Source organism: Zosterops lateralis (genome assembly GCF_965231275.1).
Source record: "Zosterops lateralis genome assembly, chromosome: Z".
Taxonomy (NCBI): domain Eukaryota; kingdom Metazoa; phylum Chordata; class Aves; order Passeriformes; family Zosteropidae; genus Zosterops; species Zosterops lateralis.
Genome location: NC_139800.1, coordinates 84,889,177 through 84,916,966, shown reverse-complemented (window position 1 = coordinate 84,916,966; position 27,790 = coordinate 84,889,177). Strand labels below are relative to the sequence as shown.

The window sequence follows — 27,790 nt, the reverse complement described above, 5'->3', positions numbered from 1 at the left end:
TACGGGAGATTTGACAGAGAGCTCTCTCCTGCTGAAGTACCACTACAGAGGAATAACTACTCACACAGTATTTCACTATTAAAATACCTGAATATCAGTTTTTAGAGCTATAGTAGTCAAACTCATGAACAAGACAAAACCTTTTTCTAAAAGGTGCAACTAATCTTTTGTACAGCTCTGACAAGTCGCAATAAGCTTATTTCAGAAGAGTGGTTTTGATTCATTTACAGCTCCTAAAGCTCCTTAGCTCTGAAGGGTCTGTGTAATAGAACCCGATAAAGATGTCCTAAGTGTAAAGGCAATATCAAGTCCCTGACCTAGAAGATGATTTATTATGTATTTAGTCTTAATTGTATCACTTCCACTACAAATATTCAAATTGTCTCTCTTTCACAAAGCTCCACTTCTTATGGTTTGCTGTCTTCAAATTCTTACCGTTCATTTTCCGAACATACACCAAGTGTGGCTGATGACAAAACGACTTGGTTAAATCTAAGTTAGTGACTTTGACTTTGCCAGATTCAAGGCACAAACCAAGACTGGATTCACAACATACTTTCAGATTCAACACAAAACCAGGACAGACTGTAACTGCAGTGAGACAACAGAGTCCTCTGCACTGTGTCAGCTTTGAGGATGTTCCTTGCTGACATGCAAAGCACCTTAGCTGGGCATCACATGCCAGGTACCCATCAAAGGACAAAAGTAAAGATGAATAAGAAGGCCTAAAGGGACTGGAATCAGTCACTGTCAACATCCTAAACAAGGAGATGCTCTTCCACCGAAAGAAAAAGGAATAAATGGGTGGGGATTATTTTTATAAGAGTAGGAGCTGCTTGTAAATTGGGTTAATATACCAAAAATCAGAAAAATTCAGAAAAATCATCACTCTGGAGGACCAGAAGGTAAAGAACTAGGAAAAAGGAAGAGCTTTATCCCGCTCATTGGACAGATGGGAATCAGAAAAGATTTTATGCATAACCAATGCACATGTACACAATATAGATCTAACTGGGCACAAATTTTATCATTTCAGCCACTCCCCAATGGTAAAAGAACAGAAATGCTACTGAGAGCCACAAAATGTACAGATGAGACAACGGCAACTTCAATCAATGCCATTGCCTGTTAAGCTAGACCCTGAAAAGCACTCTAGAATGCAAGACAGTGTTTTTTTACCAAGAGATGAGTTTGTCCTTCCACTGCAGTCTACTACAAGCTCCATAGGAGATTCCAGCTCAGACTGGGGCAACCTGAAGTCTTTGCTGCTCATTATTTTGTATTTAAACCAAGGTGAGATCTTGCTGCCTTCTCTTTCTGTGCCATCCAGGCTACCAGTGAAGCACCTCTGCTCTGTGTAATCCCTTATTTTCAGAAGACCCATGACTCCCTCAATAATAGATCACTAATTCAAAGAACTGGCAGCGTGCCACACTGAGGCTCCTTCCCATGGCTTGCAGAGCAGGTACATTTCATCACTGGTTCTTTGAAAAGGCACCTTTAACTGCACAGCAGGAAGGAACCAAGCTGGAAAAAAACAGGTGTCAGGAGGAGGCTATCTACAAGGATTGTTTACAGAGATTGTTTTGGGTTTCTCCTCAGGATTTCCCAGATCAGAATGAGAATGATAGGTGCCCAGCTTTCTCACAGGCTTCAAGCCATGGTCTGGAGCCTAAAATTAATTTTCTGACCACTGTCAGTTCCCACACACCTTTAACTGCACAGCAGTAAGGAACCAACTCCTCTTCCTTAGTTTCCTTCTTTTTCAATATGGTCACTCAAGACAGCTTATAAAAATCCATTCTTGAAATCTTTCAGGGAATTTTCATCTTACCAGGATTATTTTCTGTTATTCCCTGCAAACAGTGTCTCAGTCTCAACCCACTCTTACCTCTAGCCATGCTAACTCAAATGCTACCTCTTTTATTTTCCTATTCAGAGTTTGATTGGAATAGTATCTTTAAGTATTGCTATGCCTTTATATGGATCAGGTTTTGACAGAAAATTTTTTCATTTACTTTGAGGTATAAGGTCTCCATGAAAAACATTTTACAGGAGAACACCTAATAAAAATGAAAGCAAAGATGAAGTAGAAAGAAACTGAAGAGGGTTGGGTCCCACATCAGAATGCTCAGAGATTGGACCAATGCTTAAGAATGAAAATCTTAGAAATTACTTCCTGACCAGTCACCTTCAGAGTGTTACAATGAAGGCAGAGAATGATTCATTAAGAGCCTGCACTACACAGCAGTCCCACCAGTGCTGAGGATCCCTTGCAAAATCCAAGTAAGTTCAAGCTCCCAAGTTCCCATGAACAGGGAAACCTCTTCTCTGCAATCTCTAAAACCCAATAGGAACAGCCCAAAATTCCTCTCCTCCCTGATCACAATGAATCTGTAAATCTTCAAGGAAATAGCTCCATGTGCTGGCAGAAGCAAAGAGTTCCAAGAGGAAGAATCCTGAAAGAAGCACACAGAGGTGCAAGTGCTTGTTAAGCAATAATATGCAGAAGCCATAGTTCAGGCACAGCATTTCTTATTTTAGTATTTAGCAAGTTATTTGCACAAAAACATGCTTTTAATGCAGAGCTGTTCTTGCTCTCTATCAGACCCTGAACTCAAAGGCAGGAGGAAGAAAACATCTTAGAACTTCTCCCCTACTCACTGTGGGAATATCAGCTTCCTTTATAAAATTACCTCCTCACAAAGCAGCTGTTCAAACTAATTCACACCAAAAGGAAATTACACAGCAGCAGGGACTATTTGAAACTAGTTTTAACACACTGAACTGGAAAATTAATAATTTGTCCCCTCAAAAATCAAATACCTTTAAATATATAAGCACACGGAAGGTATTTTCCTCAATCAGGGGAAGAACCAATAATGTGTACAAAACTAAAAAGTACTGGTGAACATAAAAGTCTCTTTAAAGGCCACTCTGAATAAAACAAAGCCAAGAGAAAAATACATAAGAATATAGAGCATGGGATAAAATCATAGCTACATCTGATGTAATGATTAGACAGTTTTAAGTCATAGATTGTTCTCTACTATTTTCACTACAGAATTTAATTACTGAATATGACCCAAGTAAAAAGCCTTGCTGTACCTGAAAAGCCTGTTTTGGATGTAATAAAAAATAAAGTCCATCCATAATTTAAAAGAGCATCTTTGCTTTCAACCACTATTTAAAATCCATATGTAATTATTTCTCCAAAAAGCACTTTTTTCCCAGGAAACAATAACTTGCTGAACTCACTCCAACAAATTAAATCCCAAACATTTGCTTAAAATATTTGAATTCAATCAGGACAACATAAAATGTAGATGAGTCCTTAGTAAGAGAAAAATTATGCTCTCAGTGATCTCATCTTAAACTTACTGACTTCCTGAATCCTCTAAATTAATGTTATTCTCACATTGATCTGTTGAATTTGGCATTTCCAAGACAAGCTACGATTAATAACAATTTAGGACATAAATTCCACATCTAAACAGAATGAAGTAAACCAAATACTGTCAATTTAAAATTTCAAGTGCTTGCCTTCAATAAAAAGCAAGACAACCTTAAATTATATTTGTTGCTTACAATGAAGATATGAGCTCAGTGAGTTCGAAATATTTGGAAATAAACTCCTGAAAACTTGAAGAAATCCCTCAAAAGTGTAAGCAATGATCTCACACTCGTAACATAAACATGATTAAGGTGGTTGACAATTATTTTGATAAACCAAGGATTCAGTTGTGCCCACTGGACTTTTAAAACCCAGATAAAAGTCCAAAATATTCCAGCCTAATCTCTAAGAGGGGAAGTTCACAAGAGGAAACAAAACTCTCATGTTCATACTCACCGGAACTTTACTTCCGACTATCTGCATGCAGTGGCCAGCCAAGAGAGGTTATTGTGTAAAAAAGATAATAATAATAATACATAAATAAACACAGCACAGTACTTAGTAGGATGTAGTTGCACACACATATTTCAGTGTTTAATCATTACTAGTAGTTACATTCTTTTATTACTTTATCAACCTGTTCAGGAATCAGAGCCTCTCAACAGGAAAACAGCAACTCTGTGGCAGGAGCAACAATTTCAAATTCTTATGTTCTGCTGCTGAACCATCAGTATTTGATACATTTAGCAACAAATAACTAAATACCTGTCTTGACAGCTGCATCTTGAAAGATTAAATATGCCATTTGTAAAAATTATCAGGTCAGATACTTTACATATGACACTGAGAACATACTAATGGCAGACAGACTTCCTTCTATGTATAACAACTGCTTTTATCATGGAGCTTTTGATCTGTTTAGATGATGTCACCACTGAATTTAATTAAGTTTTCATCATCAGAAACATAGCCTACAGTTATAAGTCCAACTTGCATTTCAGAAAATCTCACATGACATTTTTATTCAACTGCTCGGTATGGATGCTTTTAATTACATGGATAATTAAACAGTGATTTTCAGAATACCATCTTCTCTTTACCTTGAAACAGCATCTCACTCTGTTCATGAACAAAAAGTTGCCTTTCCCCAGAGGAAACTGCAGGAAGGCAGCACATCTGTGCCCTGCTCTGTCACCCTGCACAAATGGCCACATTCCTGGGAACACCAGGACAATGGACATCTGCTCCAACAGAGCAGCCTCTCCTCCTCAGCTCACCTGCTGCAGCCTGACAGTAGCCAGTTCACTGAATAACCACTTTAATCTCATCACCAGCTGGTTTGGCTCTGAGATCTGAATGTGACACTATCTGTTCAGCCTCTACTTGCATCATTTTCTATTCTTATTTCTTCCTTTATTCCTTTAGGAACACTTCTGAAACAAAAGTCCCTGCAAGTCCTTCACAATCAAGACTTCTCTCCTAAAGAAGTTTCCTCTAGAAGCAGAAGAAAGGATTGCCATCACCAGACAATCTCTCCTCCTAATTTACTATCCTCTCCTCTCACCAATGTCCAACTATTCAGTACAGCACAAAATGTCACCAGGTTCAGCTCTGAAATGGAATTTCAGTTCTTCACCAGTTCTCAGGTACAACTTCCATGGTCAACAATCTTTCTCTTCAAGTAAGAGAAGGAATGAGAAGCACAGAAAATCACTTCCCATGAAAGCATCCAGCTCATCAGCTTCTACATGTCCTCCACTCCCAAGGAAAAGCTCTCTTCACCCAGTGAAACCCAAAGTTCCTTTCTCAGAACTCTGAAGTCAAGTGTTTAAGAAAAGCATGGTCAAATGCTGCAGACAGCACACAGGCAGAGAAAATGAAGCACCAAATTCAAAATAATTTGGTTAAGACAACATCACCAAATGAAAGTGATATTTTCACACGAAGGGAGGGAGCTCAAAAGCCTAATTAAAACAAACATGAAATGAACTGCAAGAAAAGTCACATCAACTGTTAAATGTGTTGTGTGAGCTCTAAGCAGAAGGTCCAAGTATTTTCAGTGTAAAAAAGAAAGACAGATAATTATCTGTGACAAAAGGTAGAAAATTTAAAGACAGATATTTTTGAATGCAACCAGCATTTTCATGGAAGACAATCCTGAAGAAAAGAAAGTCTGACAATTCATGATGCAGTAAAGATAGATTAGGGCTTGAATTCATTGAGCAGAATAGTAGTTGGAATAAACAGAAGATGAAATTACAAGTAAAAATGAGATTTTGTGCCTCTGTAAGATCCCAATCATTTTGAAATTAACCTCTGTATTTTAGATTTAACAATCAAGATGCCAACTATTGGGAAGTTAAATTAGGACAACATGCTACAGAAAGATAATGTATACTTGTGAAAGATTCCATTCAAATGCTGTGATTCAATTGCAAAAAGGACATGCTGAAGCACACAGACTTCAATATGAGCTGTTTTTCCCCCAGGAAAAACACTTTGCAATGCTTAAAACATCCACACTGGGACTGACTTTACCCTAAAGTGCACATTCATGAATGAGGACCTTTTAGAATGACTTGGTTTTAATTGTTAGTACATTTGGACAAATATATTCCTGGTCCTATTAAGTTTCCCATGCTGCAGCACACACGGGGAGCAATGCAATGCAGTAAAATTTCAACAGTGAGCCATGCGATGGTAGCCATGCTTTCCTTATTCAGCTGCACAAATCTGGAGCTTGAGGCAGTTGCATTTCAATTGCAGTGTACATGAGAGACATCACCATTGTTCAACTACTTTGTGGGAAAAACCACAAATACTTCCCTTTCTACTTTCACTTTCTACTGCTTCAATAAAGTATTTTTGCATACTAAGAAAAATTCCAGATTTAATATTGACCATCAAGTGAAGATAAAAACCTTACTAAGCATAATTAACAGTTCCCAAAGACAGTCTAGCTCATGGTTCATAACATTCACTGCATAAGCTTGAATAATTCTCCAGTAATTTGTGCATTTAGTTAGACCATGCTTAAAGCACTGGATTCCTTCCAGCACACACTAAAGGACTGTGGATTTTGTTTAAGATGAACTCATGCAGGAACATCATTCCTCTCAGAACTTAAATCACCATTTTCATTACCATTTCATCACCATTGTAACACAAGCTTTTTCTCAATGAAGTTTATAATGTTTCATGCAAGGCATTTGCATAATAATTACATGTCATTGTCATCCTAATTTTTGAAATTTAACTCTGCAGAGTTGATTTTCAAGGTTAACAAGGGACAAATCAACTGCACTGCTTGCAGACCATGCTTAAAGATTGCTTAGACAGATACCAACAATCTTATTTCTCCATTATTCATAGTTAACTTCTAACATACACAAAGCATATCTGGTGTATAACTAATTAGTATGAACAGTTCAACTGCAGAAAATAAATTGGAGTTCTTCTTGAGATTGTATTTCTCCACCCCAAAAGCGCTGGGGTATCCAGTCATTTCCTTATACTTCTTGCACCTTAAAGAAGTTAGACTTCAACAATTCTGAATTAAGGGTAATCAATCAAGTTAGAGAATAGTCAATATCAATGAAAAGTCAAAACATTTTTTCTATCCAAAATGTAATTTGAAACTGGTTTTAAGACCATCTTTTTCACTAAAGGAGTCTAGTACATACATTGCTACTGAAACCACAAAGTCAGAAACCATGGGTACCAAAAATTCTTAAGATGAATTGCACAGAAATATGATCAGGTTCCATCCATGACTCTACATCACTGGATTTCCAATTTCTTATAATTTCCAAGACAGGATCGAGTTTTTACATTGCCCAGCGAGGGAAATGCAAACTAACTGCTCAGATGCAACTGCAAGCATTTAGAGGTGGTTAGTAAGTACATACTTTATTTTTTCGTACTCCTCTTTGATAAATCCAGACAAAAAATTTCAGGTTTCAAGCTTGAAAAGCCTAAGACTCAAAGCTAAGCTCCTTCCTCAGGTGTGCCCTGGAGAGCTGAGTACTTACAGATTTGGCAGTTGCAGAAATGTACTGGACAACCATCTCACGTTTTGTGCTCAGGTCTTTGTCTCTTAAAGGAGCTTTACGTTCCTCATTCAGGTTCATGTCTTCCTGCAAAGGAACAGACCACAAAACATCAGGAATAACATCTCAGGATTTTTATTAGTCTTTGTACTTTTTAAGCTACTTTTGTTAAATAATCAATTTTCAAACAAATAGAAGTGACTTTTTTCCCTTTTGTCTGCATGTGTTTTTGACCTGATTTTCACAATTAATTCTGTCACCTCAAGTGTTCACTGCTGTTGAGACTTAGCCAAAATTTAAATTGCATCAAGGGTAGTTAATATTTGTGAAACTTGGCTCCAGAAGTAAAACTAGTGGACAAGGACAACAATTCCACAGCTCAAGTTTGTGGATAAGTGTCAACTCTTGTGATGGTCCTGTGTTTTTAGAGAAATCTTATCACAGTGGATACTACTCCTGCGCTATCTAATCAGAAGGCTGTAATTACATGGATTATTAGTTTGTGGAAGGGGTAAAGGTGAAATTGTTCCAACTGATGTATTTAAAACAAGCCTAAAAGTCAAAATGCTCTGCTAGATTAAATCTATTAAGACACTTTAACTTAATAACTGATTAAATACAATGCAGTCATTACTAGTCATGACTAGGCTTGCCATTAAAAGTCAAAGTAACTCCAGACTGGCACCTAAGAGCAGTCAATGTTCCTGCAGTAACTACTGGTGAACAGCCTTGTCAGAGAACTGTTGGTCTCTGTGAGACAGACCTATCAGCTTCAATTAACATGACTTGGAAAAGGTAAAAACCAATCCCTTAACAAGCAAAGCAAGCGAGAATTAATTAACACTTATCCAATCCTTCAAAAGACAATCACAGTTCCAGTGAACAGAGCAGAGCTACCCAGTGGAACAGGACAGTTGTCTCCCACAGCCATGTCTTACCATCATTTTTTCAAAGAGATCCATAACTTCTTTTTCTGATAAGTTCATGCAGCGCTCATCAACAAGTGCCTGGGCATGTGGGATCTCACTAATGGATGGCTGGGAGTCAATAGGATGCTGAATGAGAGGCTTCTCTCTTTTTGCTGCTGATTTCCTGAAGCTTGTTATTCTGTCACGCTGCAAAGACATTCAAAAATAAGCAGAAATAGAAACAGAGAAAAGCAGCCAATTACACAGCAGCAATTGACATGTTTTGGGTTAATTCAAGCAGCAGAGTTAAACTTATCTGTAAGTAAAAATACTCTAATATTCAGAGACTACTTTGCACAGAAAGACATTAACATAAGGTAAACTCATGACAGGTCACATGCAAAAGGGATTTAAATATTTCTCATTGATCCAAACTTGCATCAGATAGGTTAGCACTTCAAAATCTTCAGTTCATCTTCTCCCATTACTCTCTAATTATCTCATAGTGAATAAATACAGTACCACAAAGGTAAAGAATGTCCAATGCTCCTTCACCTGAAGAGCTCTAAGTCCTTGGAGGACAACTGAAAAAGGCAGTGCTGAGAAGGAGATACTCACAAGTTTATCAGGCTTATTAAAAAATCCTGCTGAAGTAAAATAAAGTTTGTAGAGTAATTAATGCTCCAAGCATAGTTCATAACTCCTTGAAGAGTTTTTGAGTAGGAACTCCTGGTATTAGTGCTGAGCTTTAGAAAGCCAGGTGATGGATTGCTCACACAGAAGCAGCCACCCATGGTTAAACACACAGCCAGATGCTGGTGGAAGCATCAGACACTGCTAGGGTGTTCTCTGGTTAGGGCTGACCCCATCCCCACCTCCTGGGCTGTAAGCATGCTGAGTTACTGGGTTAATAGTGGAAATAACCAGCACCTTCCTTATAAGGCCATTTTTATTGTATTTATAGCATATAACTATTCTGAATAGAGTCCAATTTTTTAAATAACTGTCTTCTTTTTTAAATATATATATACACATATATATGTTCATTTTGAGAACATCATGCATATAGTAATTTTCCACAAAGAACTGTCTGCATCCACAAATACTCCTGTATTTGTTTCAGGCACTCAACAGCCTTATGAAGATGTGCTTCCATCTAACAGCAGCTTATGTAGGGCCAACAGGATCATTCAGAGCAGTTACTGTCATCGCCACCAAAACATGTAAACCAAAATTTATATTGGCTACAATTAAACAACCTCTCTGAGGGCTGAAATGTCAGATGGAGTACTTTGTTTGCAAAAATTTTCGTTCATTTTAGATCAGGGAGTCCAGAGTAGAGACACTAAAACAATAGCTGTGGAATATGGAAAAGAAATATTTTTCTGTTGTTTTGTTTTTTTAAATCATTTTTGTTGTTCACTGTTTTTGTTACTTTTGAGATCCTACACAATTACCTTAAATTTTTGAAGGAAAGTGTCCCTAGATAAGCTGCCTTCTCCCTTTGAATTTCTTTTGAGCTTTTTTTTTTTTTTTTGAAGGAGGAGTGGTAGGGGGGTTTTCCTCTTCCTTAAATATTTTTTATATTTGTGGACAGAAGCACAATACTTACAAGGATACTGTTAATATCTTTGACAAAGCAAGTATATCACTTTAATTCATTTTCTACCTTATTAGAATAGTTTAAACTACATTTTTGGAAACTAAAATTAGGGCATTGCCTGGTGAAAAGCCCAGGGATATGACAATGCCTGAAAGGCAGCATCCAAATTTAGCCAAATTCGGCTGTATGTTGATCATTCAACAATTGCAAAAAGTCATTTAAAATCCAATTTCACCACACTGTCATCTGTTTCAAGCATAACTTATTAACAGAAAATTTGTTCAAGGAGATTGCACTGGTGAGATCACTTGAAAAACACAAAGGAACCTTCTATGTGATTACCAGGCACCATTTCCTCATTTCAGATGTGCAGACAATCATTAACTAAAGAACCAGTCTGGCTTTATTTTATACATAAAATACAAGGCTGTAATTTTAATGAAATCAATTTTGATATAAGTTTCTGAAAAAAAATACTTTGGAACCAGTTTCAAAGTATTCAGCTTTATCAAATTAATGCTACTGAATACAAACTTGTTCTTTGGCATTCAGTACACATTTATTACCCAAAATGGTTCCACTTGAATCATGTGGCAACCAACTTGGAAGAAACACTGCAGATCATTTACTGGTAAAGAGAAGGTCAAGAGAAATAACACTTCAACTGTTGAGTAACAGTTTCAACAGAGCCACAGTATTACTAAGTATTTAAAATGGGCTTAAGGAAGTTTCTCCAAATAGAAGTCATTAATAATCTTCTTCAGCTGAAGTCAGAAATTAAGATCTTTAGGAATAGTCACTCAATTTTCTGAAATCTAATGCTTAATATCCTTATAAGAATGTTATTTTGTCCACAACATTGAGAAAAGTAGCATGCAGCGTGGAGTTACCATTGCAAATTAAGATGCTACAAAGACCTTACCACATCATCTGCCAAAGTTTTTATTTGAATATTCTATTAAAACAAAACAAAAAACAACACACACAAATCAAAGAAAAAAAGACAATGTTACCTACTGCTTTAGAATAAGGAAGTCTATTTCACGTATTTGAATATTAAAAAGCATTTGAAATTTCACTAAATGTTCTTAAAAAACCTGCAGGCGAATGGACATGGAATGTCCTGCATTTTCTGTGGAAAAAGCAAGCTTACATCTCATTACATCTTATCCTCTGAGTACATAACTGATGAAGCCTGCAGTGCTGCAGCACCCCCAGTATTGCATAAAAGAGCAGCCAGGTCTCTCAGAAGGGTTTCCAAAACAAACACGGACTCCTGAACTGCCGAGTGCGTCAGCAGAGCCATGGGGAGCTCTCAGCTCTGCCCAGGCACCTCCCTGTGCCCAAACTCGTGCAGCCTCCTGCTAGCTGCTCCTGGACACTGGGCCATGTCAGCCTGCACATGAACTGGCTGAAGTCAGGGAACTGATGATGTACAAACCACTCTTCCTCCCTTTTGCCTTGTCACTTCTTCCTTAAGCAGGAAAATCCTGCCGACAACAATCACCAATGTTACATTTTTATTCATGGCCAAAAAAGCCACTTACATTGTACACCAACAGCAACAATTATTAATTATCAAGGAACCATTTGATTTGTGAACTTTTCTCAATTGACACAGAGCAGTGTCATGAATAGGAGTTAAAGTCTGGAACTCATGGGGAGACAGAATTTGAGAAGCATTCAGAAGTAGGTGGGAGAGTGGAGAGGACTGACCCTGGCTCACAGGTCAGTTCCTGCACAGCCACTTGCTCATTCCCTCCCAGCAGCACCATGTGGCCAATCAGAAGTACAAAAGCAAGAAAAACTTGATGGTCGAGATATAAAGACAATGTAGTAACTGATAGGAAAAAAGAAAATAAATAAAAACACCACCACTTGGCACTGGCAGGCCAATGCCTACCCAGCTTCTGAGCACCTGATGATTTGGAATAAACTCCTCCTCACCACCCTGCAGCCCTGCCTTTACTGCCCAGCATGATGTGGTGCATTTTGGAATGTCTTTGGTCACTGTGGATGAGCTGTCCTGGCTGTGTCCCCACCTCCAGACACCCACCCTGTTCCTGGAGGGGGTTCATGAGAAGCAGAAATCCTGGAGGCTGGGAAGAGCTGTTCAGCGCAAACTGAAGAACAGGGGCTCTTTCCATCAATGCTGTCTTGGTCACAAATCTAGGACACAGCACCAGATGGGCTGTTCTGAACAAACTCCCCTGAGCCTAACCCAGCACAGACATCTGCACATCCAGATGTTGACACCAACCTTTCATCTTCCAAACTGCCACATCTCAATGCCCTTCCTTACACATCTCCTGGATTCCCTTCACCTGGACTTAGTATGGAAGTTCTGAGTTCAAGATGATAAATAAGATACCACTTACCACTCTGGTAAATAAGCCTTTTAATTGAGATTACAGAGAAAAATGAAGTAAAAGCCTAGCCCTGTTTTTAGCCCAGAGACAGCCAGGCAAGCAAGAAGTTCTGAAACTCCATATGCATTTTAGGAGCTGCTTTTATGAGAACTGTTTTTTCCCCTCCTCATTTAAGTACTGTCAATCTCTGCCAGAAGCTGGAACAGGATCATCTACCCCATCTCTACACTTATATTGCATTTGTCACTCAAACTCCTCTGGGCAAAATACAGAATACTAAAACAAGATATCATACTGCATTTTTTCAGACCCCGCAAGCACACTTCCCAGATATTCTTGTGGTGCACAAGCTCCACTGCTGCCAGCAGCCACTCGAGATAAGCAGCACATTTAACAGGTAGGAGAGACATTGCAAGTAGCTGGAGGCAAAGTCAAGGCAGTTCTGTACCTGCAGATCCTCACACAATTTTGACAATCTCTTGCACTAACAAAGAAATTGCACTTCCAGTCTGATTTCAGAACATAACTCAAAAGTAGTTTACCTCCCTAGAAGGAAATTTAAGATATTGCAGATTCTGTAGTCCTCTAGCATTATTCTTTCAGTCATCTATGAGACAGCCAGAGCAAGACAAGACAGAAAAATCTACACCTTCCTAGTTTGTTAAAGACATTGAGTCCCTGTTTGCAGGAGCAGCCCAACAGAAAAAGCTTCACAAAAAATCTCTAAGGAAATACTTGCAGACAAGAGATATCAAATTAACATTTATATGTATAAAAGCATATACAATTTAAGACAGCTGTAGATAATCTCTCTCTCCTAGTTACAATATCTACACAAAACACAGAACTTCTTCAGCATCTATACCAAAGAACTTTTTCCTACTGATGGACTTTGTTCTTTACTCAGAAGATTTAAGTGATAGATCTTCTCCCTTTCCAGTCTATCAATAGTTAACATCATTTTCTATTCACTCTTCTCACTCTTAGTTTACTTTGGGTATCTGGCTACTTTCATAAGTACAGAGTGATCATGACAATAAAGCACAGAAAAATAATAGCATGTACTAATACAACTGCACCAGACAATTCTTTTATCTCAAAAGGTCTCAGCCAAGTTAATATTCAGAGTAATTGAAATCGTGCACATGAAAACAGTAGAAAGGTATTCATAGATCACTTCATTTCTTGATGCAGAAAGCACTGCTTCCTCATGCAAACAATGCAGGCTACAGCAGCAACAATGTCACATTCACAGAATTAAATTACTTGAGGTGATCACATTAACTTTTAATACAAAACTCACAGCAAGTCTACTTTTTTATACCTTTTTCTAACTTGTGTTTTAATAAAACCTTCCAAACACTTAGGCTGGCCACAAGTTGTAAATTTGTGTATTTACATGGGTTGATTCTATTTAAGTATTACTTTGCCATGTTCTGAATTGTTACACTCAGGAATCTCATTCTCACTACAAAAATCAAACCAGCACTAACTCCCAGATCACCATGTGCAGAATGAACAATGATCGTCACCTGGGTAACTTCTAAACTTTACAGCAATTTTCACTCCAGTGCCCAGGTAAATCATGGTGTGCTGGGACACCCATTTCTTCACATGGGCTGCAAGCTCAGGGAGCGGCTCCCACTACTCCCAGCAAAGCTCATTTTCTAGGGGTAACAATCATAAACTTGACCTTCTCTTAACTTGCATGCTTTGTTTGCCTCCCTTTTTTTTTTTTTAAACAGAGCTGATATTGCTGTTTTCTAAAATTTACCTTGATTTCAACACCTGCAAAAGCCATGGTACAGCTCCACTCAAGGACATTTTAATTTGCATACAAGCAGGAAAGGAGTAGCTTCCCATATGAGCACCTGAACCAAGGGAGTTTAAAGGGACAAACACAAAACTGGTTAATATCTGAAATACAAAAAGTTGTCTGCATCCTGAATCTAGGTCTTAGTTATAAAATAGAATTCACTCCTACAACCTCTGTTCTTCAGTTCAGAGAATGAATAATGTTCCCATTAGACAATTTAACCATCTGTTAACATATTCAGTATTGCAATTAAATCTAAAAAGGCACCTAGGAAATTGTGAAAAGATACCCAAGTCATAAAAGCAGATGTGCAGAAACCAGGACGATACACTCATTTAGGCCTTTCAAGATCTTTACCCACAATGAAGTATATCTGACATTTTGTGAATTATATTTTTACTAATTCTATCACTAATGTTTGCTTTAGCATAATATTTTTCACACTTCAAGGAGCATTCACCATGCTTTCAGAAAAACCTTGAAATGACTGTTGTAATCCATCTGCTTTCTCAAAAACACTTGAATTGAGCAATACCAATAGTTTTGTTACTATTGTTGTACACTTCCATTTGGTCTATATGACACCATATGGAAAAAATCTTGTTTGCCTTGCAGCTGCTTGTTTCAAAAACTCCTTGATTATTCAATTTTTTAAATAAAGGCTTAACCTAGAACCTGAAGACGGAGGGAAACATGGGCTGCCAAAATGCAGATGGAGAACTGTTTTTCCCCCAGGAGAATGACCAATGCTCCAAAAATAAGTTTGACAATTCTTCATGCTAAATAAAGCCCGAGGGTCACCCAGGCTGGTAAATCATTAACAGCAGAGGGCAGCAACTCTTTAATTGCCTGCTGGGAGATGCCTCAACACTGCTCCCAAACAGAAGGAGAGGGAACATATGCCAGAGGCATGGGAATCATATCAAATGTTCCCCTCAAAAATGCCAGAAGCTGAGGTTTTACAAAAGAGAAAATTCATGCAGAAACTGAAAAAAAAAATCACTGTAAACAAAAATTGTCAATTTAATCACCTTTGAAACTGAAGAGAAAAAAGGAGCTGAGGAAGACATAGGAACTAGCTTTTTAAATATATATATAATTTGAAGCTCAAATTGCCATCACTGTTTAGAAAAGTTTGTTTCAGACAACGGTTTATTGGTGCTCATTGATAAGTAAGCTTTAAAAAAACAGAAGAAAATTATAATTATTTTATTTACTTAAATTTATTTTTCCAAAAGCTGCAGTTCCATGTCAGCCTAAGCCAACAGAACTGCTGGGTGTGAGACACAGGGCAACGGTGGCAGCAGGACAGTCAGATCAGGTTAGACAACTGCAGAAACATCTGCCAGGACAGAAGCAAATTAAGGAAGTTCTGGCATTTTCCAGAGCCACAGATGAAATGCAAACATTTCTCATTAAGTCTCCACACCAACTATATCAGATAAGCAGCCCAGGACCAGCAGGGTTCATAACCCTGCTACAGAACTGCAGAGTTCTCCATGCAGCCCCTGCTACAGCCAGAGTCTGGGTCCTGTCCTGATATCTGGCGATTCTGCAAGAAAAGTTCTGCTTTGAGAATCTTGAAAAAGTGCCTTGTGACAGAGTGCAGCATACTTTTCATTTGAGACAGCATGATTATCATTACAGGAAAACACATCTCCTCAGAATGCTCTACAGCTTTTACATTCCTCAGTTAAAACTATCAAAATTTGTTGTTAAAACTTCTGCAAATTAGACTTTGGAAAGAGCCACGTTGGTTTCCTGCAAAGTGTGTCTAGCAGAACCATGTTCAGCACTGGATCTCTGCTGCTTGCTTTTCAAAAGTGTGGTTGACTTGAGCTTTGAGTTTTTCGGGAACTTGGCTTTTGATTTTTTGGTATAATATTACTGTGAAGTGCTTTTGAAATATTCTGGAACAGTTAAACTGGAAAAACTATGTCAAAACAATTCCTGACATAGTAAGTGCAGACTTTATCTCAATCTTCTGCTTAGATACAAGCAGTGGGATTGAGCTCTTTGCTCCCATCACAGCGGCAGCACAAAGCAGTTTTGCTGGGTAGCAACACTTGATGCGCACTGAATTGCTGCTCATCTCTTGCCCCTGCTCCTGCCTCTCCTGAGTGCAGGGGCTGAGTTTTCACTCAAACACACTGGGGAGCTGTTGAGACTGAGTCAGAGCTGCTCTGAGTTGGGTCAAAGAAGAGGAGTGAGAACAGGCCTCCTTTTATGCCTCACTTCCTCAAGAGACACCTTTTCCATGGTGACGAGACCCACCCTTGCTCTGACTGAACTTCAATCTTAGTTTTTACCCTTTTAACCACAATTGCACACTTTGAACCTGGAATTAAACTTTTGTCCTAACCTAAGTATTTTCTCTCAAGAGGAACAAGTTGACTTGACAGAGTTGGTTTGAAATAATCTTAAAAGATGAAGCAGAAATTGTTTAAGAAACGTCTTCACCCTAAAACTTACACACTTTTTTTTTTCATTTTTGCTTACTTGCTTCTTCTATGACAGTGTATGCAAGGATAGCCCAATACCCCTGTACAGGGAGAGGCTCAGGTTCTGTAAAGTTCTCTGGCTGTTCTATGCAGAGATAGATTTGGTAAGATTTTTCAGTGCATATTGGTGGTTGTGTAGAACACCTCTTGCTCTTGTGGGTACAGTGAACACTGAAATAAGTGTCAGACTCCGTTTGGATTTTCCTACTAAACCATTTGAGAAGTTAAAGTGGCAGAATGCATCTGTTGGGAGAGGACTGATACACTTATAAATAAAGCAGAACACCCACAGCAAGCTGCAGGAACTTCACTGGATACTGGGCAGCCCCTTGAAAATGGAATATATTGCCTTTGATAGATTTTGAGAAAGTGAGAACATGTGTATCTGCTTTGTTTGGGTTGTTTTGTAAGCAGTAAGAAAATCCAACCAACCAAAACACAGCACACAAACAAACTGGCAGCAGAAGGGATGCAGTGAGCCAAAGGAGCTGGAATTCCTTGTGAAGACCATTCATTTTGTCTGTACTCAGCAGACTTGGAACATGGTCCCTTGGAACAGGGACCATGTCAACAGCTTCTTAGAATAATGTTGTCTGTCTTCCAAGACAGACCTGCTAGTCTTAATCAGAATAGAATTTGGTCCCTCCATTACAGTAAGTTGATGGTAAAGTCACTTTTTCTCCCTTAATAATAAATGATGTGATACTAAAACTTGGAAAAATGAGGTAGTGTTGTAGCAGGGAACTCTGGCTTTTCCTTAAAAAAACTGAATTTCATGATCAAATAATTTCCACAGGCATGAGCCACAATGTAACTCAACAGGTAAAGAATATTGGGTTAAACAATGCACAGCTGCTGTGTCACACACAAGGCCTTTCTGTTCTTTTCCCTACTCTTTCCTGTTTATAATAGCATCCTTAGAAGATTATTTGTCCTTTGGGGAAGTAGGAAATGAAGCACTGTGTGAACAGAGAGGAATTACACTGTATTTAATAATGACGAATCCCATTGTATTGTTTGACTACAGTACAGGTAAGAGTCCCTATTAAGAAGAAACTGGAATTCAGGAGAATTAAAGAAACTTGTCATAGATCATGAAGAATCTGTTATTTTCTGCTAAAGGAGATAAGCAAAAAAAAAAAAAAAAAGCTTTATCTTAATATTAAAGATTTAAATGTGCTTTGGCTACCCCAGAACACTCACATGAATTTTATAAATGTTTTTCACAAAACAATTCTTTTGTTAACTGATGGGATTGCTGCTTATCTTAGAAGTCATTCAGGAATTAGTCTGAATCACAAAACACTATAAACTGACCTTAATGGATTTAGGAAGCCTGTCCTAACCACCCAACTTTTGTCAGAAATTCAAACATGAATGCATATTGAAAATGCCAATTGCCTTTCTGGTTTACAGGCAGAAATTTTACTAAAGCCTTGTGTTGCAGTCTTTATCTTTCTACTTTGGAAGCATCTCCACCAAGCTACAATAAACTGGAGGATGAAAACACAATTCACTGGTGTGAACTTGTTACTGTAAAATTTAGTTCAGTGAGTACAAACTGAGAGAAAGTGGCAGAGCCAGTCAGGAGCGCAGTCGGCTGAGTTCCCAGTTTGTGTGTCAGCTTTGGAACTTGGCCATCTACCGTGGGGTTACCCTCCAAGCTCCAGGCTTTGTGCTCAAACCTTTTGTTTTTCATTTACCCACTGAAAGTGGCAGGCACAAAAATTAAAACATACATGGCATCAGTGTATGTTCTCAGCCTGATGTGCTGTTGTCTTCTTTCTGGAAATTCTTACCTGCTCTAATACAACTGGGACATTCAACCACTCCAGCTCTTAATAACTGTCAAGTTCTCATCTACTCACGTACTCACACAATTACAAATAACATCCAGCACAGCTCTGTTATGAAACCAAAGTGTTTCAGAAGTTACTCAAACCTAATAGACAAAAATAATTCACAGCAAGAGAAAGAACATGAAGAATCAAAATGCAGACAGGAGAGCAGAAAACTTTATACTGCATAAGAATTAACAGCTTGTATTCTGTTATTAGGAGCTAGAATCAAATGAATTTCATGTTGGCTCTGTATTTGTTCCTGACAAAGCTACACTCATTACAAAACACTAAACCACAGGCATCCTTAAAGGTCCTAACATAACCATAATGATGGTTATAACAATCATCATTAGCTCTTACCATATTAAAAAGGAGTAATGACCTGCAGAAGTAACATTTTTCCCGACCAAAGTACTTATTTTGTCTTGTTCCACCATCCCTGAGAGCCCAAACTGAATTTATACAGAGCCACATGACAACACATAACCAACTAATTATGACAAAAAGGTGTCTGTGGGGACATCTAAGACTCAGGTGATTTCCCCTCATCTTCATGCCTACACACGTAGTATGGTGCTACTTTTTTTGTTTACGTGACTCCAGCCAGGACAAAGTTATTAATGTTTGACCAGCTAATCCCTAAACAGAGAATCAGGCCTGTGTCCCTCAAACCAACCTGCACCCACCAATGCTGCAATTCTCTCCTCCTTTGGAACCTAAAATTACAGCTGCTGCTCTCCTGGCTGTAGAGCAACAGTTCTGCAGCACCAGGGGCTGGGATTCATCCAGCACTATTCCCCAAATATTTTAATGTTTTTATTTAGAAACTAGTTCTAAACTACAAGGTAGCAGCACTCAAAGTTCCACAATCCTCAAGCAAGCTTTTCTGTATTTATTCTCACTCAAAGGGACAAACTAAATATGTTAATGGGATCTTGTTATAAAAAGAAAAGTTCATATTTCTGCTATAAGTAGGGCAGCAGTAAGTGTGCTAATATATATATTTATATACACACAAAAATCACTAAGGAATACAAGGCAGAACTTTTTCCAATTACATTGGTTTTAATCAGTTACTTTTACACCATCATTTTCCACTTTTGATACAAGTTTAGATTGTTATAAATTAAAAGTCTTTTTAATAACACTATGCAAAGAACACGTGCAGACAGCAGACACGTCAGACCTTCATCATATTCATTACTTTCTCCAATACCCTCTTGTCTCCAATGATTTTCTCTGAGGATACCCAAAGGAAGGAAACCTTACAAGAAAGCTGCCTGCCACAGGCACCACCTTGACACTCTCTCGAGAGGGTTTCCTGTTTCCACAGGAGGAGCCTGTATCCCTTAGAAACTTCAGAACATTTCTGCCTTACACAACACAGAAGGTGTGGTGACATTACACTATGCACTACACCTTCAGGCCAAACATTACCACACCCAGGTGAACCAAAAACCTTCAGCCCTATCAAACCATAAAATTCCCATGTGTTTCTGGCTTGTTCCAGAATTGAACTTCCAAGGTGTTTCTGCTGTATTTTCTTCTGTAAATCAGAAGAGCCCATGATTTAAATCATGATGTACATCACACAATCATTTCATTGCCACAGCAGATCCTTCTCAGATCTGTGCTGCTATCACACCATGTCCAACTAAACAGCTATCAGGAGAAGAGGGCGGAAAAGCAGACAACACCATGGAACTGGTGGATGAACTTTAGACAAATTCATACAAAAGGAGGAGTTCTAATGTGCCATAACTCCAGTCTTATTAGTTCTAGCAATCAAAGAAGAGCAAATAGTAAAGGAGTGGTTCTGACAGGTTCATTTTCATGACTCATTTTCCCACTGCCACACATAACTTGTGTCAGCGGGGCATTGAGAGGAGAATGGAGAGTTCTGAAGGCCATTTTTGCTCCCTGAAAAAGCCAATTTTTTAGCTGGCACCCCTTTCTCCCAGACAATTAATTGTTACCAGGTATAATATACATGCAGTGTTAGTACTTTTGTCACACAACTTCCCACTCATCTACTTGCATCTACTTGTTAGGAAGCTATACTTGCAAGTGAGAATCCTGGAGGTGCTCACTCCAAACTACTGCAACAAAAAGCCACTTCAGTCACAAGATTTGAAGACCAATTTGATACAAAGCCAATCTGGAAGTCTAAGACAAGGTAGCTTCGTCTACTTGTAACTTCATCAATTGCTATGCAAATACTAAAGAAGCTTTTTCAATTGCTCATCTCTCAGAATTATCTGAGATAATTATCTATCACCATAGCTGAATTTAAGAAAAAAACTCTTTATTTCCTCGTAAACGAATTTACAGCATCATTAAAAAAACTACTGAATGTAAGGAATGATGACACAAAAGCTGTAAGCAATGCATAAGACCTTTCATTTTAGGGATTTCATAACTTTTTGTGTTTTAAGGTTGAACAAGGAAACTGATGAAGAACAAACTGAAATCGACAGTCGCTCCAGCAGCAACTGACATTACTTGTTGTCCTCTGAATTTGGACAAGGATGAAAAGAATCAGAGGGATGTTATTACCCACTACTGCTTTGTTGTTTGCCTCTAGAGAACCGCAAGTTACGTAGAAAAAATGAAATCATCTTGTAATCCACTTGAAGTTTTCAGGCAGATCTTTTCCTTCTGCCATGTCACCAGCAATCCCAGTATCACCAGAGAACTTTACAGGCTACTTGTGACACCAGAACCAAAGTCCATCCTTGAACACTTGAACATTCAGCACCACACTGCCTGAAGTCTCCAAAAGCGCCACTTCCATTTCCTGTGGACACTGGCAGTTCCCACAGCTGCCTTTCACTTGGCCTGGATGGAATCTGCTTTGTTTGCAAAGCTTCCTGTGGTGCACAGAAGTGCCCTCCGGTTTTGTCTTACAAGGAGTAGTTCAGGAAGTTTAATTACCACAGATAGGTTTATCACTGTCTCTATCACCTAACTGACGCAGTGTCAATAGCAATTCCCATTAAAAACTAAAGCATTTAACTAAACATCAGCATCAAGCATGCCCTACCCTCCCAAGTCACAGCAGTGCCTGACCAGAATAATTCTAAGTAGCAGAAGTTTCATAAGACATGCATTTTGCTCTTCAATAATGTTGCACCCTAGATAACTTCACTTGCTGGAATAGACTTGCTGAATTAGACTTTGATCTAATAAGACCAAAATTTCTTTAGAACACAAGCATTTTGGTGTACTTTTTCCTCAAGCATGCACTTGAGACTAGAACTCTTCACAGGCATGTACAAATTTCACTCAGACACTATGATTTCAAAGCAAGACATTTGATATGATTGCCAAAAAATCCCTGCTCAACCTGACTCATAGTTCACGTATGCAGTACACAGATATCTAAAGGAGTCATGCAAGAAGCACATGGCCTTTTTTTTCCTTTGGTGGGTCCTGTAGCAGTCTGTCTAACAGGGATAGATAGGCACAATTTAAATCACTCCACTCCTGCACTGATATGGGTGGTGTAACACAGCTGGGAAAGATCTCCCAAGCACACTCAGCTTATTTCTGTTTTAAAGAGACTTCATAAAAGCTTTTATCCCACTGTCTGATGCCAGGTTATGGCACATTAGTCAGAATGAGTTGAGTTCCTAGCTTTTGATTAATCTCAAAGCTCATGAGGTTTAAAAGACTTCAGTGTTAAGCACAAACAATTTCTGCTTTTAAAACAAAAAATGAGATGCTCCTTAGGTGAATCACCAAATCCACTTGCTCTCCAGTTAAAGGAACTCTCTTCCCCCTAACAATTTGTTTTGTAAGTTACACAACATCTTCCTCCTAATCTGATTTTAATGGCCACATCACACTCAGCAGGCAGACCCCTTCAGAAATGTGGTTTGTAGTAAGTGGAGAATCCTGCACTGAAAAGCTCCCACACAGACCTGGAGGGTAAAGCAGTGTGTGTCAGCATGGCACTGGCCACCACGTGCTTCTGCTAATCCTAAAGTGACATATTATTAACTTGAATCAAAAACACCACCAAAAAGCACTGACCATGTTAATTTCTAATTACACAGTGCTCTAACACTCCCAGAGCATCCCAAATCCTGTCACAGCACCTCTTTCCAAGTGCTGACTCACAGAACCACATATGCTTGAAAAGATCTCATTCTTCTCTCAGTGCAGTCCAAATTCCTGCCCAAAAATCAGGGTCACCCACAAAATTCACATCAGCATGTGAAAGACTCTATCCAGCTTAAGAACTTGAAAACCTTTAAGAATAGTGACTTCAGTGTCTCTGACCAACAAATACTTATTCACCCTTCTAATTACTTTCCCCTTATAGTCTCCTCTCCAGCAACCTCTCTTGCTCCTTTTCATGTTCTGTCACCCCTTCTTCTGCCATGAATTTCTATAAAAAGTCTGACTTCAAGTTCACCACCAAGAAGATGCTCGACTTGCCAAGCCCTTGATAAGCCACACCAGCTCTGTCACACCAGAGCTGACACTCTCAAGCACTTCCCACTTCCTGGGTCCCCGACAGAATTATCTATTTCCCAAGTGACACTGAAGTGTGGAGGAGAGCAAAGAACGTCTGAGTTAAGCATTAACCAACAGAGGAATCCCAGCAATCTCCCTGACAACCTTAATTTAGTTTGTTTGCCCTAGCAGAACAGGCATGCTTTAAAACAAGCAAAATAAGCATGTTGCCAAATGCATGGGACTGCTCTCTGCCACCTCCTGCCAGCTTATTCTCAGAGCTGACGTGAAATCAGATGATTGTTTGCCAAAACAATTTAGATTTTTTTTTTCTGCCCATTTCATTGTAAACAAAAATACCAGGCACTTATTCCAACCTCTAGTCCTTAAGCCTGCAAAAAAAAAAAAAAAAAAAAAAAAAAAAAAAAAAAAAAAAAAAAAAAAAACACCACCAATCCAGAGCAGCAGTTTATGAGTCCAGGTGCTCATAACACTGACATCAAACTTCAATAAAATACTCTAGTTTATACATTACTAGTACAAAAACTGGAACTAAATTCTCATTGTGCATTTCTGTCACATTCAACAAATTGTATGAAACCTGAACACCTGTCCCAAGTACCTAAAGCAGAAAATAAATGAATCAGTAGTTCTGATACAGCTCACCTTTAATTACTTGTATGTACACATAGCCAACAATTGTCTTACAGAGAAATACTTTAAAGCATTGTTTTCTTTCCCAGCACAGATCCTCTCTCAAGAGCCCAGTCCTTCTTCCTATCAATCAGGAAAAAGCGCCATTGATCAGGCTGCAGCCCTTAAAAAACCCCCCAAACAAAGCCCTGCACTTCTGCAGGCCAAGCACCACTGCACTCCTTTTAGTTTCAGATGAAGAGAACAGGGAAATAAAAGCCCTCCACCTTTCTATTCTAGTTTCCCTTCCCTCAGGATAATGACTTCAGTTCCTAGCCCTCTGGCACCTAGAGCCATTTTTATCATATAAAAAATCATTCCTCTGGACTTCTTCCCAAGGACTTGCCTAATTTCAGCTCCCGTGCCAGGAACCAAAAATACTTTCTCCTCTCTGTGTAGCTGCACACCCTCTCCCACCAAGCCCTTGCTCAGCACCCCCTGGATGTGTGAAATAAGTCCTGGGGAAGAAGCACACTCCTGTCAGCACACTGAGAGCTCCTTGAATTCCACTCAGAACATGACAGAGCACAGGTTGATTCATTTCTGTAACTCCACTTGAATTGTAGGTTGCAAAGATGAAGCAAGAAAATCCCCACACCCAACTGTGAGGAACTTTGTATATGACAACTCAGCACTGGCACAAACAGTGTGGCTCATTTGCCACAAGTCCCAAAAATGCCTTTATCTTACTTGCAGAATGAAGGGAACAGGGATGAGGTGCAAGTAAGAGTGCTCTCCCAGTGCCTGAAGACATTGCCAGCCTGAGCAGAACCAATTCCTCATTCAAAATTAAAGCCAGCAAAAATTTACAGGATTACTCTCCTAATGGAAAAAATGGAGTAAAATGGATGAAGCCTTCCCCTAATTACAGGCTTGTTCTTCCCTTACAACCCCATGGTAATTACTGGTAAATCTGGCCATCCAGTTACCTCAGCTCCATTTAAAGCACACCTGAATCTCATCCCTATCCCTCCACCAAAAGTAAATCTCTGTTCGTGTCAGGTCTATACACTATTTGTATACATCATGTCCAGAGAGAAAAAAAAATCTGCTTTCCTATTCAACCCACTCATTCAATTACATCATCAAAGGCCAGTCACTTATCCCAGGGCAAAACTATCTTTCAGAAGGCTCTGATTTGAGCAACATACCCCTGCTCTGATCCATGGTGCTGCTGGACTGTAATCATCCACCCCCTCAAGAAACAAAAGCATATTGCTGTGAATGAAGTCAAATAATAACATAATGCTCGTTTTTTCCACTCAATGGAAAGTTTATTCTAGTGATTCTAGAATAACTGAATAGACCATGCAACGGAAATAGTCATCCTGTTCAAACCAATTCTGAGCTCATTTCACTTTGATTTTTCAAATTATGTGTTTCTATCAGAACAGAGTTCTCTTCTGCTCGAGCAAAATACAAATTTATGATCACAGCTTCCAATAGAAGCACTTCCCTGGGTGATTTTTGAAACAGTTCCCTGCAGGAATCTTCAGTCAGTCTTCTCAGCTACTCTAGCAGGAAACTGTAAAGGTAGTATAAACACATCTAAACATCTTGTTTATACAAAGCTTATCCCATGCAAGGAAACACGAGTTTGTTTCCAATAACACCGTGAAATAAAACAAGACACCACATTTGCTTATCTTTTGCCAAAATACACATTGTCACTTTTAATACAAGGCAAGTTCTGTTTGTTTCTGTTTGTTTAATACAAGGCCTTCTGACTGCCATCCTCTGAAACAATTATAACTTCCAGTAACTTTTCTATGCCTCTATGTTACATATTTACCAACTTCCCTCCTATGCTCACTTCATTTTCAGTGACAAGAAAAAAACTCCAAACAAACAATAAAAACCCAAACTCCAGTTGTCAGGTTGATTATCTAAAAGCTCTATAACTCACTGAGAGGAGCACATGGTGGGAAAACTTCATTATTGACTTAGTTTTACCAGTGTGGTGGAAAACTCATACAACAGGTTAAATAAAGTTTGTAGCTAGTACTCTCTCCAAGAAGAGACAGGAAGTTTTAAGTGCTTGCTACACTGTTGCTCTTAGAAAAACAACCAAGAACTGAGCTAAAAAGGGTAGATTCAAGACGTGTAACTAACAAATGTAAACAAGCAAAGGTAAACACTGTCCCATGAGCTGGTTTTGCTACTGCTGCATTTTTGAAGTGTGATACAACCCAGTGATGCTGCCTCGAACTCTGCCTGTATTTATCAGGTCTGTCAGTAAAAAAGAAAATCAAAAGAGCACAGCCATAATAAAAAATTGACAGCCCTAAAGAGGATTTATGTACCCTCCCCCCCCCCAAAAAAAGAAAAAAAAAAAAAAAAAAAAAAAAAAAAAAAAAAAAAAAAGAAAAAAAAAAAAAAAAGTAAGAAACCAGGCAGTTTTTTTAACTATTTTCCCGTTCGGCGAAGCGTTCCATTGGTAAGCACGTGGCGCGCATCATGACCACCAGCGTTCTGGATTGTTCAGGCGGCGCCGGCCGCGCCCCGCGCTCTGTCAGCGGAGCGGGACAGAGGTTGCGGGGCAGCGCTGTCCCCGGCCCCATCGCTGTCCCTGCCCGAGTGTGGGAACCCCCGCCGCCGACCCCGCCGCGGCTCCGCCCGGGAATCCCCACGGCAGCGAAGGGGCCCGGCCCTTCTGTCCCCGGAACCCCTCGCGGGTTTAAACGCCTTTAATCCCCGGAAAGGCTCCCTCGCCCCGCATTCCCCACGGCCGCGCCCCCCCCCCCCCCCCACTCCGCCTCCTCGAGCCCGGGCCGTTCCCCGCCCGCCGCCCGCGCTCTCACCAGCTTGGGCTTGTTCCGGCTCTCCTCTTCCGCGGCGCGCCCGCCGCGCTTCGCGTTCATCTTGCCGGAGCTCAGAGGCTCCTCGCCGCCCGCGCCCGGAGCCGCGTGTCCGTCCATGGCTCCGCGGGGCTGCCCCCGCGCCGAGCCGAGCCGGGCCGAGCCGAACGGAGCCGAACCGAACCGAGCCGAGCGCTCACGGCCGCACCGGCCCCATGGGCCCCCGTGCCCGCTCCGCCCGGGGCGGCTCCGCTGCTCCCGCGGCCGCGCACGCGCACGGCCCGCCCGAGCCACCGCGCCTGAGCGCGCCTGCGCCCTGCGCGCGCGGCAGGAGATGGCGGAGCCCCGCACGGAACGCCCCCGGCAGCGCCCAGCGCCGGGAAAGGCGCAGCCCCCCTCCCGCCCGGCTTTATGGCCCGGTGCGCTGGGAGGGGCGCGGGGAGCCTGTCCTTCCAGCCCCGCCACGGGTGGGGTCACCTTCCGCCGGCCCAGGTGTCTGCGATCCCCGTCTCACCTGGCCTTGGACACGCCCAGCCACGGCTGTTCTGGGCAACCTGTGCTAGGCCCGCCCCATCCCCACAGGGAAGGATTTGTTCCTGATATCTAATCTAAACCTGCGCTCTTTCAGTTTGAACTCATTCCCCCGTCACTGCGTGCTCTTGTAAATAGTCCTGCTCCATCTTTCGGGAAAGTTCCCGGCAGGTCCTGGCAGGTCACTTAGAGCACCCCAAAGCTGCCTCTCTCGTCTCCAGGCTGAACAGTATCTGAGTCATCCCCCCGTGCCCGTGGCTTACAACAATGAGAAATTGTTTAAACGGTTTCTGTGTATTGCGGAATCCCTTTGGCCGAGCCTCACTCTGTAAACTGCAAGTCTCTATGGACAGCAAAAAAAAACATGGCTCACATGTCTGGTTATTAAAGGTATCGAGTTGACTGATGTCTTTATATCAACATCATGGCTCTTTTTAAAGGAAAAATACGTATTTTGTGTTGGTGTAGCTGAATCTGTGCTAAATTATATTGAGAATGCAGTGATGAACAGCACCATGATCTGTTGTTTTGGTGGGACGAGAGCAATCCTTTGGAGTTCCCATGCAGATAAAAATATATCAGTTTATTGCCCTCTAGGAGAGGGTTTCAACTCAGCACTGCTTCCACAGGAGGGTTTGTACTTTTGAAAAGGCACGCAAGACACAATTGTGAGTTTCTGATCACTGTTTAATACATACACAGTGATACAAAGCCTGAGATTCAGTGCACTCTGCATTTCTTGTGACTCTCTGAGGTTACCAGAGTACTGGGGGAAATATTTATCTTTTGAATCCAGCAATGAAAACCTGTTGATAAAATCTGACAA

General features: G+C 40.1%; 1 protein-coding gene across 4 annotated transcripts in view; it reads right to left on the bottom strand.

The window, feature by feature from the left end:
- The window catches only part of DIAPH2 (diaphanous related formin 2), a gene marked incomplete at its 5' end in the record, with an annotated part of 170,660 nt that extends 144,107 nt beyond the window's left edge, over positions 1–26,553 (bottom strand). The window contains 5 exons of one of the 4 annotated variants that reach the window (XM_083883143.1): positions 3,851–3,871; positions 7,426–7,530; positions 8,382–8,558; positions 10,877–10,909; positions 26,437–26,553. In XM_083883143.1, the coding sequence (XP_083739269.1) occupies positions 3,851–3,871; positions 7,426–7,530; positions 8,382–8,558; positions 10,877–10,909; positions 26,437–26,553 (453 nt within the window). Of the gene's footprint in view, positions 1–3,850; positions 3,872–7,425; positions 7,531–8,381; positions 8,559–10,844; positions 10,910–26,436 lie in introns of those variants that run through there. The other 3 variants (XM_083883145.1, XM_083883144.1, XM_083883146.1) reach the window with 3 other exon arrangements.
- Positions 26,554–27,790: the final 1,237 nt, after the last annotated feature.